Here is a 14,824-nt window from a genome sequence, read left to right as displayed (position 1 = left end):
GAAGGTTATTGTCATGACTAGCTGTGGAGACTGGTTGTGTTTCCAAGAGGAAAAGTCAAATTCATGGATAGGAGAAATTGAGCCACTACGCACATTTGGCAAGTCCCCATGTCGAAGCTAGAAAAAGAGAGGTTTAAAGTAGATGGTTAGAACGATAAGCTAGTAAGCCTGCTAGGCACCAGTAGGTTTTTTGTAAGTCTGTTTAATAGTTTGAAGGGAATAATAGGATTGAACAGGCATCCGGTTGACAACACAAGAAATGGTTTCTAACAACTTCTAGCTGTTCATCTGACTAATAATTGAACCCAAAAAGCTATACATTCAATTCAAAAAAGTTACGAAAAAATTGAACCCAAAAAATTCCATCAAATGGCATGCTTCAAATCATTAATTGTTTAACTAGAAAACTCGCGGAGAATAATTTGGATCGATAAATGTGATCCTCACTATTTTCAGATATACTGAATAATGATATAGCTAAACTATAAAAATACCCTTCGAGAAGCAAATGGCGATTTTATCATAAAAATTTACAACATATTCCGCTAGATCTTCTACTGCTGAATTTTGGCCATCGACTGAAGACCTGACTGGACTTTGCTCTGAAAATGGGCTTCCAGCCTGCAAGTTAATTCCTAAGTGGACAAACTGGGAGAGAATACAGAAAAGCGGCGAAGTGGAAGAAATCATCATACCTGGTTGCGCATTTATAATATATAGTATCAGGAGAGTTGTATGTACGGGCATTGGCAAACATCCTCTTGACATCCGCAAGAAACATTTCAAGTGTCACATAATATTGCTCTGATTCGACCCTCTTTGACATTGTCTTCAGATCTGTGCAATAGCAACCATCACAGCACCACGAATTAAGTTTCATTAAGAGATTCACAAAATAACATAATGAACAAGAATGGGCAATGTAGTTTAACATATATAGCCTCAGAATTGTCTTTTAACCTTGCCGTAGAAGAGGGGCTAAATTTAACTTCAAACCTTATAAAACTCTTGCTTACTTCAAAAAACAAAACAAAATAAACATTATAGTATCTGAGACATCAGTACAGCTCCATCGTACTCGGCAAATATAAATTTAAAAATTCCACAATACCCAGGCACAATGCAGAATCATTTTTTATTTGAAAGAAAAAGTATAATATTAATATTAGGGAACACCAAGGGTGCAACCTGTATAAAAAAATGTTTGTACATCTGACAAATAGCAAAAGCTCCCCTAAATCCTCATAAAAATAAAGAGGATGACCCTTAACCAAAACACAATGTGCAATCATTAATGAAACTATGAAAACCACAAAGCATCTTCAAACTTAATAATTCAACAATTTTTTTAAAAAAAGAATCAAGTCCTCCTCTACAATTCTTGAATAGATATGAGACCGAGCATTCCCCTTTAACCACATCCTCGCAGTTCACGTAATCTTCATTCCACAAGAACACCACCAGCCAAACCCTTAGCAGAAATGGCATGCTATCCCAAATTTTTGATGCCCCAAAACCCTTCAAACCACTTTCTCAGTGTAATTATCAATTTTGGTTTCCTGCAAACAGACGACTGAAGGATTCCATTTTCGAAAGCAGCCTCTGAGGACAAGTCTTTTACATTGGTTGTTTATACTCCTAACATTCCAAGATACAAGCTTTCCAATCATTGACGTAACAGATTCAATTCCTCATCCATCCTAACCTCTTTCCTTTTACCATCATAGTTAATTGAGGATTCCAATCACTTTAACCTTCTTGGGATATAGCCGCTCTGTTTTTTCTTCTCCTTTAAGCTAGATTCTCCCTTTTTATTGCCATCATTTTCCTTTTTTCCACTTCAGAGTAAAATAGCAAGGAGATGGGTTCCATACATTCAAGGGAAACTACCATTGCTTTACTAAACTGGTCAATGTTCTGCATTACCCATATCAAACAGCCCTCTTCAACTCCATCCACCACATTTATCCCTTCTAGGTTTAATTTCAGAATCTCTTCAATTTCTGCATTAGGAACCGTTGCTAATGCCTGACCTTCCTCTTCAACCAGCACCATCTGCATATTCTTATCCAGAAAATCATCATGAAGGGGATCCGACAAGGGGAAATCATCAAAACTTACCTCTTCTTTCAATGAGGTCACTGACCGAAATTCTTCATCTTTGCACTCCTCTGGTCTCCCATTACCGATCTCGCTATCAGACTCACCCGCATTTTCAGCCTTCTCTGTCTGATCGCAGATGATCAAACCGCCAGCAAATCGTTCGGGACAAACAGACGCGTCGAAGGCTTCTTTTGTGCCTGAGGGTTCACCTTGGGTCGGGTTAAAAGCGCCCAGCCCCTGACCACTAGGTGAACCCCGCCCCAAAACTTCTTCCTCTCTCCTTATGGGGTCAGCGCGCCATTTTCTTCTCCTTCCAAGTGAATTTCTCTTCTTTAACGACGACCCACTTTTTTTGGTTTTTTCTTGGCCCGAAACCACTGAGTTTTCCTTTCCAATCAACCCACCTTTACTACCCATTTTATTAGGTTTGAAATTCCTCTTTTGCCCCTTGTTTTTTCATGTTTGATCAGCCAGGTCAGTGTTGCCCGTTTTCATAATTGGATCCAGCTGCCCTACCCGAATCCCTCTTTCCCCCGCAGCGCGCAAGGCCGCCGCATAGGACTGGAAATTCCCAACTCCGACGTTAAACGGAATTGGGGTAACACAGTGAGGACATTTGATAGAGATGTTCCAAGATGAATCCGGGTGTTTTGTGTTTAGCACAGGAGCTGAGGAGCCTGATTTCGTACTTCGGGGTTCTGCTTTCAGCGGCTTGATCGGTCTTTTTGCGAGTTCGTTCACAGCCACCACCAGTTTCCACCATTCCTTCCATTGGACTCCGGGTGAAAAGAGAATCCGCTTTATGTTCCGACCATTGTGAATCGTCAGTGCTAGAAAATCTCCTCTTTTGTTCTTTCCATACGCAAGCCACAGCTCATAGTTGTTTTCACCAAGTGTTTTGCCCAAGTCCCCGGCTTTCTTCTCCACCAAAACTCGTTAAGTCCTTTCAGGAACCATCTACACTCATCTCTTTCAAGAAATATCGATCTTCTGAAACTCTCCATTTTTGCAAATCTGCAAGCATTCCACGTTTCTTCCTTCACAGATCAGGTTGAAGGATTTGTTCTCGATGTAGAGGTATGGTCTACCAGGCAAGCTCATAATAGTAGAGCCGCTTAGTCGGCCGAAACTGGCCAGAAGTAGCCATTACAGGCAAAAGATTCAGAGAGAGTTTAGAGAGAGAAAGAGAGAGTTTAGAGAGAGAAAGAGCCTATTTGTAACTTAACAATTCAATAATTAACTCTCCCAATGCGATCAACATTCCACGTTGTGGGAGCCACCAATTAAAAACAAAGTTTGCATTCCACCTTGTTTATAATGGTGATGGAGGCTTTTAATAAGTTACTGAATAGGGCTCAAGAGCAGCATCTAATCAGGGGGGTTTCAGTGGGAAGGAGTGGGGTTAGTACTAAAATTTCCCACCTTTTCTTCGCCAATGATACCTTAATTTTTTGTCAACTGGAATTGAGAAGCTTGCTACATTTGAGATGTGTGCTTTTGTACTTCCAAGCTGTTTCAGGACTCAAGATAAACTTAAATAACTCGGAAATGACAAGAATTGGTGGAAATGGGGCTGCTGGTTCTTTTGCCACGGTCATGGGCTGCAAAGAGGTAAAATTTCCTCTTAAATACCTTAGCATTCCTCTTGGTGCTAAGTATAAAGATCAACTATCTTGGGAACCGGTGATTGATCTGTTTGAAAGAAGACTTTTTGGTTGGAAAATAAATTTTATTTCAAAAGAGGGGAGATACACCTTATTAAAGAGTACTTTGGCTAATCTCCCAATATGTTTCCTTCCTATCAACAATTACTATCCCCTTGAAAGGTGACTAAAAGATTGGAAACAATACAATGTAGATTCCTTTGGGGTGATAGTGAAGAGGAGAGGAAGTATCATCTTGTGAACTGGGAAGATGTCAAAGAACCTATCAATTATGGGGCCTTGGAATCAGGTCCATGGTCAATATGAACATCGCTCTACAGGGGAAATGGCTTTGGAGATACATGACGGAAGAAAATAGTTTATGGAGAAGGGTTGTTCATTCTCGCTGGGGTAAGTACATGGATAGGAAGGGGTTCAGCAAGATTCTTGCTACTCATGGAAGAGGATTGTGGAGGAAAATTTTGATGCAATGATGCCATTTTCAGCTTTGTGTCACTTGGAAACTGGAGAGAGGGAACATGATTTATTTTTGGGAGGACGACTGGACTGGGGATGGTCGCCTTCGCAGGAAATTTCTCAGAATTTTCAGCATTGCCCAGTCGAAACAGATGGCTGTTGTGGATGCTTACCGGAAATCTAACGATAACATTGTTTGGTCTATCTTTATCAGCAGGAACCTAAATGATTGGGAAGTTTACGAATTTGAGGAATTGATGAAGCTGCTGGCAGAACAGAGTATTTCCAATTGTGATGACTGGGTTGTTTGGAAGTATGAAAAAAATGGCTATTTTTCTGTAAAATCATATTACCATTTTTTGTGCAGAAAAGAGAACGTGCATAGACATATTTTTCCAGCAAAACAAATGTGGAAAACCAAGGTTCCGCCTCGTATTGCTTTTTTTGCCTGGGAGGCATGCCGGGAGAGAATTTTAACTATTGACAAGATGAGAATTAGAGGAAGAATGCTGGTTAATGGTTGTTATTGTTGTCTACAAACTGAGGAAACTTGTAATCACCTTTTATTATGGTGCCCGATGGCATATGCGTTATGATGCATGATCTATAGTCTTTTGGGGATTGAATGGGTTATGACTGGGTCTGTTGAGGGAGAAATTTGGGCTTGGGCTGGGTTATATGTAAAAAATAAGATTGCGAATTTGATTCCTCTGACCGCCTTCTGGGTCATTTGGAAAGAGAGAAATAGCAGAGCTTTTGATAACGTAGAGAGTAGTATTCTTAATTTAAAAGATAGGTGGTTTCACTATTTTGAGTCTATTTTGTTAGATCATGACATTATCAATAATGTGGATTTTGGAAATGTCATTGATATGCTAACACGATTGTAAATCTTTTGTAAATGAATGGTACCTCCTTTTTTTGGTACTTGTTAATACATACTGTACTTTTTATCTCAAATAAAAAAAAAAGTTTGCATTCTTGGTGCCTATACTTAATGAGAACACTACACTTGTTATTTCAAAAAAAAAAAGAAATATGTCAAGCACAAAATATCCTAGATTCTTCTTCGCTATCTAACAGAGTTGTTATCTTGTCAATCACAACAGTCCTTTCCAAATCCTAGTTACCTAACTTCTAGGCTAAAGTCCAAGGGATTTTCTAATTTTTATTTTTTAAATCCATATGTACCTATTTGTAAAACTCTTCTCCCAAAAAAGACCCCCTATTTGTAAAACATGCATGCTGATGTTTGTTTGTGGACTAATAAAATATCAATAGATGTCATTTTCTTAAAAATACTAAAACCAACTTATTAATCTTTTCAAACTCCATTTCATTTACTGTTATCTTCATTGTTACTCCACAAATACACACCATTATATATGTGTTCATGCATATACATGTATGAATTTCTGAGTTTAGGAAAAGAAAAAATGTCTATCTTCATTTACCAAATGAGCCTAATGTTCTTTACTTATCCATAAACAAGAGTGATAGGTCAGCAATAGAAAAACCAAAGGAATTCTCAGTCTTATCAGAAATTGTAGGCTGCTAAGTCCAAAAGATATATCAAGCAATTTTACAAGAGGGTGTTTGACTTTGCTTAGAATATGCAAACTTTAACTTACAAGCTCTATATTTTCTAAGTACTTTAATAGCATAGAAGTTGTATAGAAGTTTTCATAAATAAGCTCTTTAACTATTTAACTAACATGAGCCCATAAACGTCATTAGTTTACAAGCATTTAAAACTTCTGTTTGATCAATCCCACCTGCTTTAGAGAACTTATAAGCTATCTAAAACAAAAGTCATGCCTACTAGCTTTACAAAAATGTTGTTCCAAGTTTTAAGAGCTTACTAACACATAGCTTTTAAGCTTTTTATTAGCTGTCAAATATTTTTATTAAATTAAAATGCTTTTATAGAACTTATAAGTTCTTATTTGTCAAATTTCAAGGTAAGCTAAAAATACGTTAAGAAAGGGATATATAAGTTACATCTTACCCATAGGATCTTTTATGATGTCGTAATAATCAGGGACATCCCTGGCATCAACTGGATCTTTAAATGGCCAAGCATCAACATGTTCATGCATAGACTGGTCAATCAAAAACATTTCAGTAAGGATTCAAAGAGGAATAAAAAGGCTCATTTACACATATTTTGTACATGTTGAAAAGAGTGTTAAATCTGAAAAAGAAAAAAGCACAGGCAGTCACTCTTTTATTGATTTCAAACTATTGACGATAATCTCGCATGAATTTATATCCTAAGGAAAAAAACATCTAATTGCAATGTTATTTTCTGAGTTCCTGTTTCATTTTTCCTGCATAAAAGATTGGAGATATTTCAGCAAACTGAACCACCGAAAGCACTTAAAAGTTAAGAATGTGGGAGCATGCTCAACCTTAATTGAATGGAAGTTTCATCTAATAAATTAAGTGTTGCAGCATACACAAAATCCTTTGAAACGATCTCATGGTCACCAAATCTGCTCTACATTCAACATAATCTTAGCAAAGACTTCCAAATATTATAATGTTTACATTAAGTGTTGACTCCAAGAATTTTTTATATATAACATCTTAATAAATAGCTAAACTTTATAGGTTCTAACCGCAAACTGTCCAGACTAAGATTTGATGTACATATGATATTAACTAGGAACTCATAATGAAAATCAATAGAAAGCAAAGCAGAAAAAGATTTATCATAGGAACCCACCTTTAGAAGTGAGCGCATGAATGCAGTCAAATGCTTTTGATTTGTTGCACTTTCTGCTGACGCATTAAACATTTTGAACCGTGAATGGCCCCATTGATCAGGAGTCCATCCAGCTTCCCCTGTTATCAGAATGCACATGATTACCATTCTAGCTTCAAATGCTGGATAAGAAAACTGGTTAAAAAATGATAACATGACATAATATGTTTCTCTGTGATTGCTCAACCAGGAAGGTGAATCCATGTAATTAATGTCTGGAAAAGATGAAAATTATTTCTTTTCCTTTTCTACAGAAGAAAATATAAAATGTTGTGTGGATGGATCAATCTGCCTATATTAGGGTTAGATGTAGAAGTGAAGGGATTATTAGACATCACATGGAAAGAATTTACGGCTAATGGTTAGGAAAATTACTAGTGAAGTAACCAAGCATCAGACTGAGTATCCCTTAAACATTGCACTTAAGGTTGGGTGTGATTGCATCACAATCATACAGAACAAGAATGCTGAGAAATTTCTTTGAATATTGTGCTGAATAGCTTTCTTGAGCAAGATTATGGAGTTTTATTAGGCTTTGATTTTAATAACTTGAAAAAAATCTAAGCAATAAATAAAATCCTAATGCCACAGAACCTAATACAATAAATACTAGATTGAAAAGTATAATCCCCAATCTATAGGAAAATCTTGGTCAAATTGGTTTTGCATCAAAAAGTCAATAAGCAAGAAACTGAAAAGGAAACAAAAATGAACATCACAGTGGGTAAAATACTGGAAAATATGTCAATCAACTGGTAACAAGATATATATTTAACAACATTATTCAAAATTACACTTAAAATTTTGAAAAACTTACTGAAACCAGGCATATCTTCGGGTTTGATTATCTTTCTAGGAATAGCAGCTTCTTTCTGAATCAAAATAAGTTCTTAATCAGCTTTAATTGGAGAAATTCATATCTTACTTTAACGCAACCCTGACAATCATACATATGCAGCTCTCTATTTTTGGACAGGAACCCAATACAAGAACCTGAAACATTTATCATATATTGAACCCAAATCCTTGCAGTGAAGGTTAAGATATACCTTCTGAAAATCAAGTCCTGAGTATACAATTTGACAGTTTGAGAGCTCTCTTATCTTTTCATCAATTGCCTGTTGGGCCCAGTTTGAAAAAGCAAGTCAAAGCATTATTTTTTTTAAGATAAAAACAAGGTAGAACGTTATAAACTACCACTCAAAGTTTTCTTCTTTCTTTTTGAAATATAACTACCACTTAAAGTTCTGCATCAAGCTTTTCTGATAATTAAGATAAAAAGAAACCATAATAGACGTATTTGAAGAAGGAAAACTAAAAAATTTAGACGCCAAAATATACCATAGAGCAACAACCTGTCTAAAACTCTCTTAAAAAAATGCAGGAATTTGAACAGTGATTCTAAAAGGGTGGAAAAAAGAGCTCCATCATATCCATAGAAGTTTAATTAGTCTATTTCAAGCTTATATGGAAATCAGAGAGAACTTATGTCATCAACGGTGGATTACCTGTCTTTGACGGCGAATCATAGTTGATAGATCAATATACGGAAGCTTTGGATCAATTTTACATTCCATGAGGATTCCACCATCATAGTCTTTGATATAACTAAACAGACATGAAATATCTATCAGAAGACTTAAATGTATACACCAAAAAAAAGAATAATAAAGAAAAATATTGCAAAAGATGTTATAAAAAAAGTAGCAGAAGTAATCTATATGCGCTCATTTTAGCACATTATTTTTTCGCCCAAAAAAATACCCTAATTTCTTACCAAGCAAAGTCAGGAAGGAAAACAAGAAATTTAAAATGATTTCTTCCTCCTTTTCTTGTGGAATGACTTCCTCCTGTCAAAAGCTATAAGCAACCTGATGAAATATACTTCAATAATTGAGTTGCATATTAAGCATACCCTTGCCAGCGCTCCTTCTCCAAGTGAATCTCTTTCGTAAATCCCTGTAAATATAATAAGAGAAATATGACAAGATCCAATGAATAGGATGAAATGTTACATTGAAACAAACAAAAACCAAAAATGACCAAAACAGCAAAGAACACCTAGCCGAATCCTCATTTATTTTAAGATGCGTTATAAAGCACATACAAAGAAATTCTTGAAGAAAAATATGTGATGAGTAAATATACATCAGACAGATCAAGATTGGCTCTTTCACATCAGCAATGACCTTAGATGACTAGTATAGAGAGGACATAGAATTTAAGATGTAAACAATCTGAGGGATAGATCATGCTTAAAAATATATGTTTTCCAAGTATATTCTTTATATTATATATAGGTTTTTTATTATATATTTTTTCTTAAGAAAATTTAATACGTATATCTTTTTATTTTTATAATTTTTATATTCTTTTATATTTTTTATAATTATAAAAAAAAGATATCTATTTAAATTAAAAAATAATTATTTATTACTTCATTCATATTTCATTCAAGTTCCAAAAGCTTAACCCCCCCACCCCCCCCCCCCCCCCTATTTTTTTTTTTGTTTTCTTCTTTATTTGATGTGATAAGATAGAGTCAGAGTACAGCCAACATACATTAATTTGTTTGTTGTATAACAATTACTTGCTGATTTTTTTTAGTTTGTTGTATAACAATTATTGCATACTCATTTTGCAAGTACAAAGTCAATAGTAAAATGGTTTAGGAAAGCAACCATCATGCATGAGTAGGAGATGTAAGGCCTTTGGATTCATGTACCCAACTATTGTGGTGGGTCAACCAACTAGACAGATCATTGATAAGACCCAGGAATATAAATAACTGACATGTCAGTGCTTGGTTATTTGTCTCCTAATAACTTTCCACTCTCTTACATTTATAAAGGAGACAACATCAAAGATCCATTAAATCTCTAACATGAGACACGGGAATTCAAAGAACAAGCAAATCATCATCTTTTAAACTTTTAGCATTTAGTATATGGATTGGAGGCGCTACCCGTCTTGTGATTGCACATATGAGACATAATAGAATTAAGAGAACAAGAGAAATCTTCCTTCTCTAAACCTGTAGCACTTGAGTTCTGTATTAAGAGTGTTTTCCGATATGTGATAGCACTTTGTAGCAGCAGAGTTTAAAAGAACGTGACAAAACCTTAGTCTTGTGGTTTCCAGCTACAAGAGGCTGTCATGAACCAGACGGTGGCATGAAGGCGTTAAATTCCTGGAGTGTTCTAGAAATCAGTTGTTTCATTTTCTGTTAGAATACTTGTATGAGAATGAACAAATGAGCTGTAATGACAGCTATATTCACCACTTACTGCTACCAAATGATGGAGCAGTACCCTCCATACATAGTATGACGTTAAGAGAAGGAATAAATAAGAAAACTCCTATTACCCTATAATGAGCCAGTTCCCTAACTGAGGTCAGTATTCAATTAAGTGAAAGTTTACTCTCTTTTGAACTCGTTAGACATTACATGCAAATAATGAGAATTCATAACAAATCTAATTGCAAAATTATTATAAGAAGTAACCCTATCGAGTTAGGATCCATCCACATGGCCACCCATGTGCATGGATCAACTGTCTGGGTCCAAATCTCAGTTTTTTTAAATTTTATACAGGGTTGGCACCCCCTTCCTGCATCTTGCTCAGGGAAATATGCTTTTCATTCTTTCAAGCACACATTTCAGTTAGCATGAACAAGGAAAGGAAAGAAGGTCCAGCCGACAACATCAGGAATAGATAGCTAACCTGTTTGATAAAATAACCAACAGCATTGTTGTCCGCATATGTAAGAAAATGTGTTAAACCATCAACATCACGTGCATGCTGTTTTAAGTGATTCATCAACCTGGTACCATAACCTTTTACTTGTTCGTCTGCTGTGATTGCACAAAAAGCTATTTCCCCAAACTTCTGGCTACAGTTTTTCAAGGACAGGAGTCTCAGTAAAACACATAAATATCTCAAATCAACTAACCTAATTTCCAAATATCATCTTGCATTATAAATAAAAGGAAGCATAAAACTACAAAATTTAAGTTGCTGGTTCATATAGGATTCATCTCATTAGGATTAAATAAAATACTAGAATCTTAGATCTACTTGTTTTGTTAAAAGATTCTCCTCTACACAGTTTACAGAACATAAGAACCATGCTATGAAAAAGGACTAAAAGGGACAACAGAAATATGAACTTCACCTATGATATGGACGATATGTGATGCCACCAACTACCTGATTTCGTCTGATGACCATTACAGATTTATGGTTTCTGTCAATTGAAAGTAGAGAAACATACGTGAGTACTTGGAAACGTAAAAGCATATCATTGGATTATCAGAAAGACTTTTTTTTTTTTCTTTGAAATCAATTATCAGAAAAACATGGAAGGCCACTCAACTACTATCATCACCATAAATAGCAGCTACACAAAACACAACAATTATTCATACTTGAAATTGTGCGCCAAGATTCGAACTTTCAACTAATTTAAAAATATCTTTTCTTTTGAAATATGAACTCATTTAAAAATATCTATAGGAACTGAAGCTGGCAATCACAATTTCTTTATCATCTTGAAGCTGGCAAAACACTCTACCTCCATCTCATTGCACTAGCCCTTGATTTTGTCAGAGAAACCTTCCCACTCATTTGTTTCGAAATCTCAAGGGTGATGGTTCCCTACTAATACCATTCAGTTCCAAGCATTTTGGGAAGTGGTCAGAAAGAGTGCATTGCATCATTTTCTGCAAAAGGTCCGGTCTTTGGACTTGACAAGATGTAGAAATGATAAAGCATTCTAGTATCAGAAAAGAAAGACCTTCCTTGGAATTAGATCACATCCATTTACTCCCAGAACGTGATAAACTAATGAGGTTCAACTTGTCTAGGATGACATGGAATTTCTCAGCAAATACCATGAAAAAATTTGCCCCGAAATTTCATGGCTATTTAGGACCAGTCATTGTTTCTCCTATGAACGTGTATTTAGTTCTAAATTAGAATTTAAGGAAAAGGGAATTAAGAAGAATGAAAAACATTATTCTAACTTCATTAACATTGCATTTAGTTCAATTCTCACTAAACTCCTAGCCAATTCCTAGTTGTAATTTTTATATTCATCTTTATACACATAATTAGAACATAACTCTGTTGTGTTTGAGTTACTACCACAACTTTGAATTCCTTGATTGTGGGAATTCAGCTCTCACCTTGAAATAAAGGAATCAAATTCTAACCATCAAGTATTTCAAAAAAAAATTAACCATCAAGAAATCTAACTTGGGGTATGTTAACCTAATACAACAAAGTTCACTGAAGAAAAAACCTTGAAACAACAAATGACATTCTAATTGTGCATATTAGAACAAATATGGAAACTAAAGAATTGGAATTGAGCCACATAACCTAAAAGATGAAATCGTATTACCTATCCATCACAAGCCGAACGATGTATTCCTTAGGCATGTTAGGCAGCTGTCTTGCAAATATATTCTTCAACCCTATAAGCCTGAATAGGCAGAAATAAAGTCAGATATTAAACTCAGATCACTAGTGATCATCAAAGAAAAAATTAAGAGAGGTAACTTTTTCGAGGGACAAATAACAGAGTGTAAATGAGGTTAGTGGTTGGTAAAAGTTGAGATAATAAATTAATTGATCATTCGTAGTTGGTAGTAGTTGAAAGAGTGAAAAATTTGGAGGTGTATGTTTACTGCCTCCATAAATAGTGAAGAATAGATTGAGAAGGATATTTGCTCTAAAATGTGGAAATGGCAGTGAAAGTGAGTGCCCAACTAAGAGAGAAGTGCTGAAGAAGTTGAGTATTCTTTTTTTTTTTCAAAATAATGAAGAAGATGAGTATTTGTTATCTAGACACCAAGAAGAAAGGAGTATACAAAGAAATACTGGGTATCTTGAGAGAATGGCATCAGAGCAAGGAACTAGAATATAAGAAAAAGAAATTTGCTTTTGTATGTTTGAGAGAGCAAGGGGTTGAGATCGTAGGTTAATTGGCCAGACCACATTAGTTTTTTCGCTGTTGGTCCCTCCTTTATTTTATTAAAGGGGTGTGAAATTTTTCCCAACAACTTGATAGTAGAATTGTCATTTAAAGATCTTAACCATCAAATAAAATTTTCATTGTTCACTAGCCTGCGCAGAGAGCACTATCAGGAAAGGCTCCATCAAAGAGAAGCAAAACACTATACAGTTAATGCAATAAGTTCCACGGTAAACAAAAACCACAAGTTTCTTATAGCATTTTTGGAATCTAGTCTCTGGGAGAAAAAAAATGAAAACTATAGTTCTGTTGGTCCACAAAGCACTTCAAGTTATGTAAAAATATATGTGTTTATTCATAAAGTACATAGTAAAGTGTATTTATGAAGTGATCTAATTAACAACAGAATCAGTTCCATAAGAACAATAAAATCTATTTTTTAATTCTTTCCAAAATGCGTCCTATTTTCTACAAACATTTCTTACATATTAGTTTCTTTTAATAGCCCTACATGTTTTTACGCATAATAATGCGTTACTTGGAAACTAAAAACTAGAATACGCTTTAAGTAATGTAAAGAAGCCTAATATAACTGTTCGTTAAAAAAACGTAATGGAGGAAGCTAGGCCAAGGTAAGAGAATCGGATACCAAACCATATGCTCATCAATACCATCATTTGAATAGCATGCAAACTTGAGTCGTCCTCCTTCTTCCTGAAAATAGAATTCCCAACTGCTTAAATTCATAACATGAGAAAGAGTGTAAACCAAGGGAATATGCACCCAAGGAGGAAGTACAGTTTCTCAATGGGAAAATCAACGAGGAAAACCTTCTGACCTCTAAAACCTATTCCATTCATTTTTACACTCTCCTAAGCAATGAACTACATACCATTATCAAACAAATTACTTTCCAATACCATTCATTAAGCTCGTCAATTGAATTTTATAAAGAGAAAAAGAACCCGTTTATGTCCACAGGATTCAATGGTAAACGACTTACCTCTCTTTTTAGACTCTCTTCTCGAGCACTATAAGCCCCACTTGTCTGTAGATTCTCCGTGAATATCTTCACCGCGTCGTCCTTCACCACAGTACCCGGCGTGGAGCTACCTGCTAAAAGGGCTCCAGGTCCCACCGAGCCGGGCCCGCCGTCTCCACCTTCTTTCCCGCCATCAGAGTTCTCAAGTTTCACCGTGGAGTTCTCTGTTTTGAGCTTCGTGTTCCGTCCCGCGCCACCACCTCCGGTGCCAGAGCCAGGGTCTAATCGAGCGGCCGTAAACGCTCGAATAGAAGAGTCATTGTCCTGGTCCGGAGCAAATTCATCCTCCTCCTCGTCGACGACGGCGTCTTCGGACTCGTCAGGATCGGAGTCGGAGTCGGCGCCACGAGCGGAGATGCTCTCAAGATCGTCATTTGACGTCAATGCGCCGTCGCGCGTGTCGGCGGAGAATGACGAGGGAGGGAAGGAAGGAGGTGCGTGATCCTCGGAGGCGGCTGCGCTCGCGGCAGTTGTTGCGGCAAGCTTACGCTTGTGAATGGAGGAAGTGGCGGATGCGGAAGCGGAGTGAGAAGGGGAAGGGGTTTGGGAGCTGCGAGAGCGGTTCGCCGCGGTTAGATGAGAGGAGTGAGTGTCCATTGGACCGGCTGATTGCAAGATTAGGGTTTTTCTGGTTCTTTAAGGGGGAATGAGATCCGCCAGACGAAACTAACTTCCGACGTGTCGGAGAGAAAGCTCGTGGATTCGACCGTTCGTTCGCCCGACGTTTTTAATTAAAAATTAAAAATTAAAAATTTAGTAAAGTTTAATAAAATAATTATTTCATTTATTTATTTTTCTTCTTGTTTTTATATT

General features: G+C 36.3%; 1 protein-coding gene across 3 annotated transcripts; it reads right to left on the bottom strand.

The window, feature by feature from the left end:
* Positions 1-360: 360 nt before the first annotated feature.
* Positions 361-14,751, bottom strand: HAG1 (histone acetyltransferase of the GNAT family 1). 3 transcript variants are annotated; one of them, XM_088216876.1, is made up of 13 exons: positions 13,973-14,750; positions 13,619-13,683; positions 12,397-12,477; positions 11,167-11,238; positions 10,716-10,884; positions 8,906-8,949; positions 8,499-8,598; positions 8,040-8,108; positions 7,808-7,862; positions 6,952-7,070; positions 6,232-6,325; positions 696-837; positions 361-602 (listed from the first exon to the last, which is right to left on the bottom strand). In XM_088216876.1, exons 1-13 carry the CDS (start codon positions 14,606-14,608, stop codon positions 521-523), a joined length of 1,728 nt encoding a protein of 575 aa, XP_088073002.1. In that variant the 5' UTR covers positions 14,609-14,750; the 3' UTR covers positions 361-520. The 3 variants fall into 3 exon arrangements, with proteins under 3 accessions (XP_088073002.1, XP_021898003.1, XP_088073004.1); XM_022042311.2 differs by having other exon boundaries at positions 361-621; positions 13,973-14,749; XM_088216878.1 differs by lacking the exon at positions 8,040-8,108 and having other exon boundaries at positions 13,973-14,751.
* Between the last annotated feature and the right edge of the window lie 73 nt (positions 14,752-14,824).

This window comes from Carica papaya, chromosome 3, assembly GCF_054855325.1.
Source record: "Carica papaya isolate Zhongbai chromosome 3, ASM5485532v1, whole genome shotgun sequence".
NCBI lineage: Eukaryota > Viridiplantae > Streptophyta > Magnoliopsida > Brassicales > Caricaceae > Carica > Carica papaya.
This window is presented reverse-complemented; position numbering and strand designations above follow the sequence as displayed.

Coding starts and splice junctions, on each gene's coding strand:
- HAG1 (XM_088216876.1), bottom strand. CDS start 14,608: ATGGACACTCACTCCTCTCATCTAACCGCGGCGAACCGCTCTCGCAGC. Junction 7,863..8,039: donor CAGGACTTGATTTTCAGAAG/GTATATCTTAAC, acceptor ATTTTGATTCAG/AAAGAAGCTGCTATTCCTAG. Junction 603..695: donor TATTATAAATGCGCAACCAG/GTATGATGATTT, acceptor GCCCATTTTCAG/AGCAAAGTCCAGTCAGGTCT.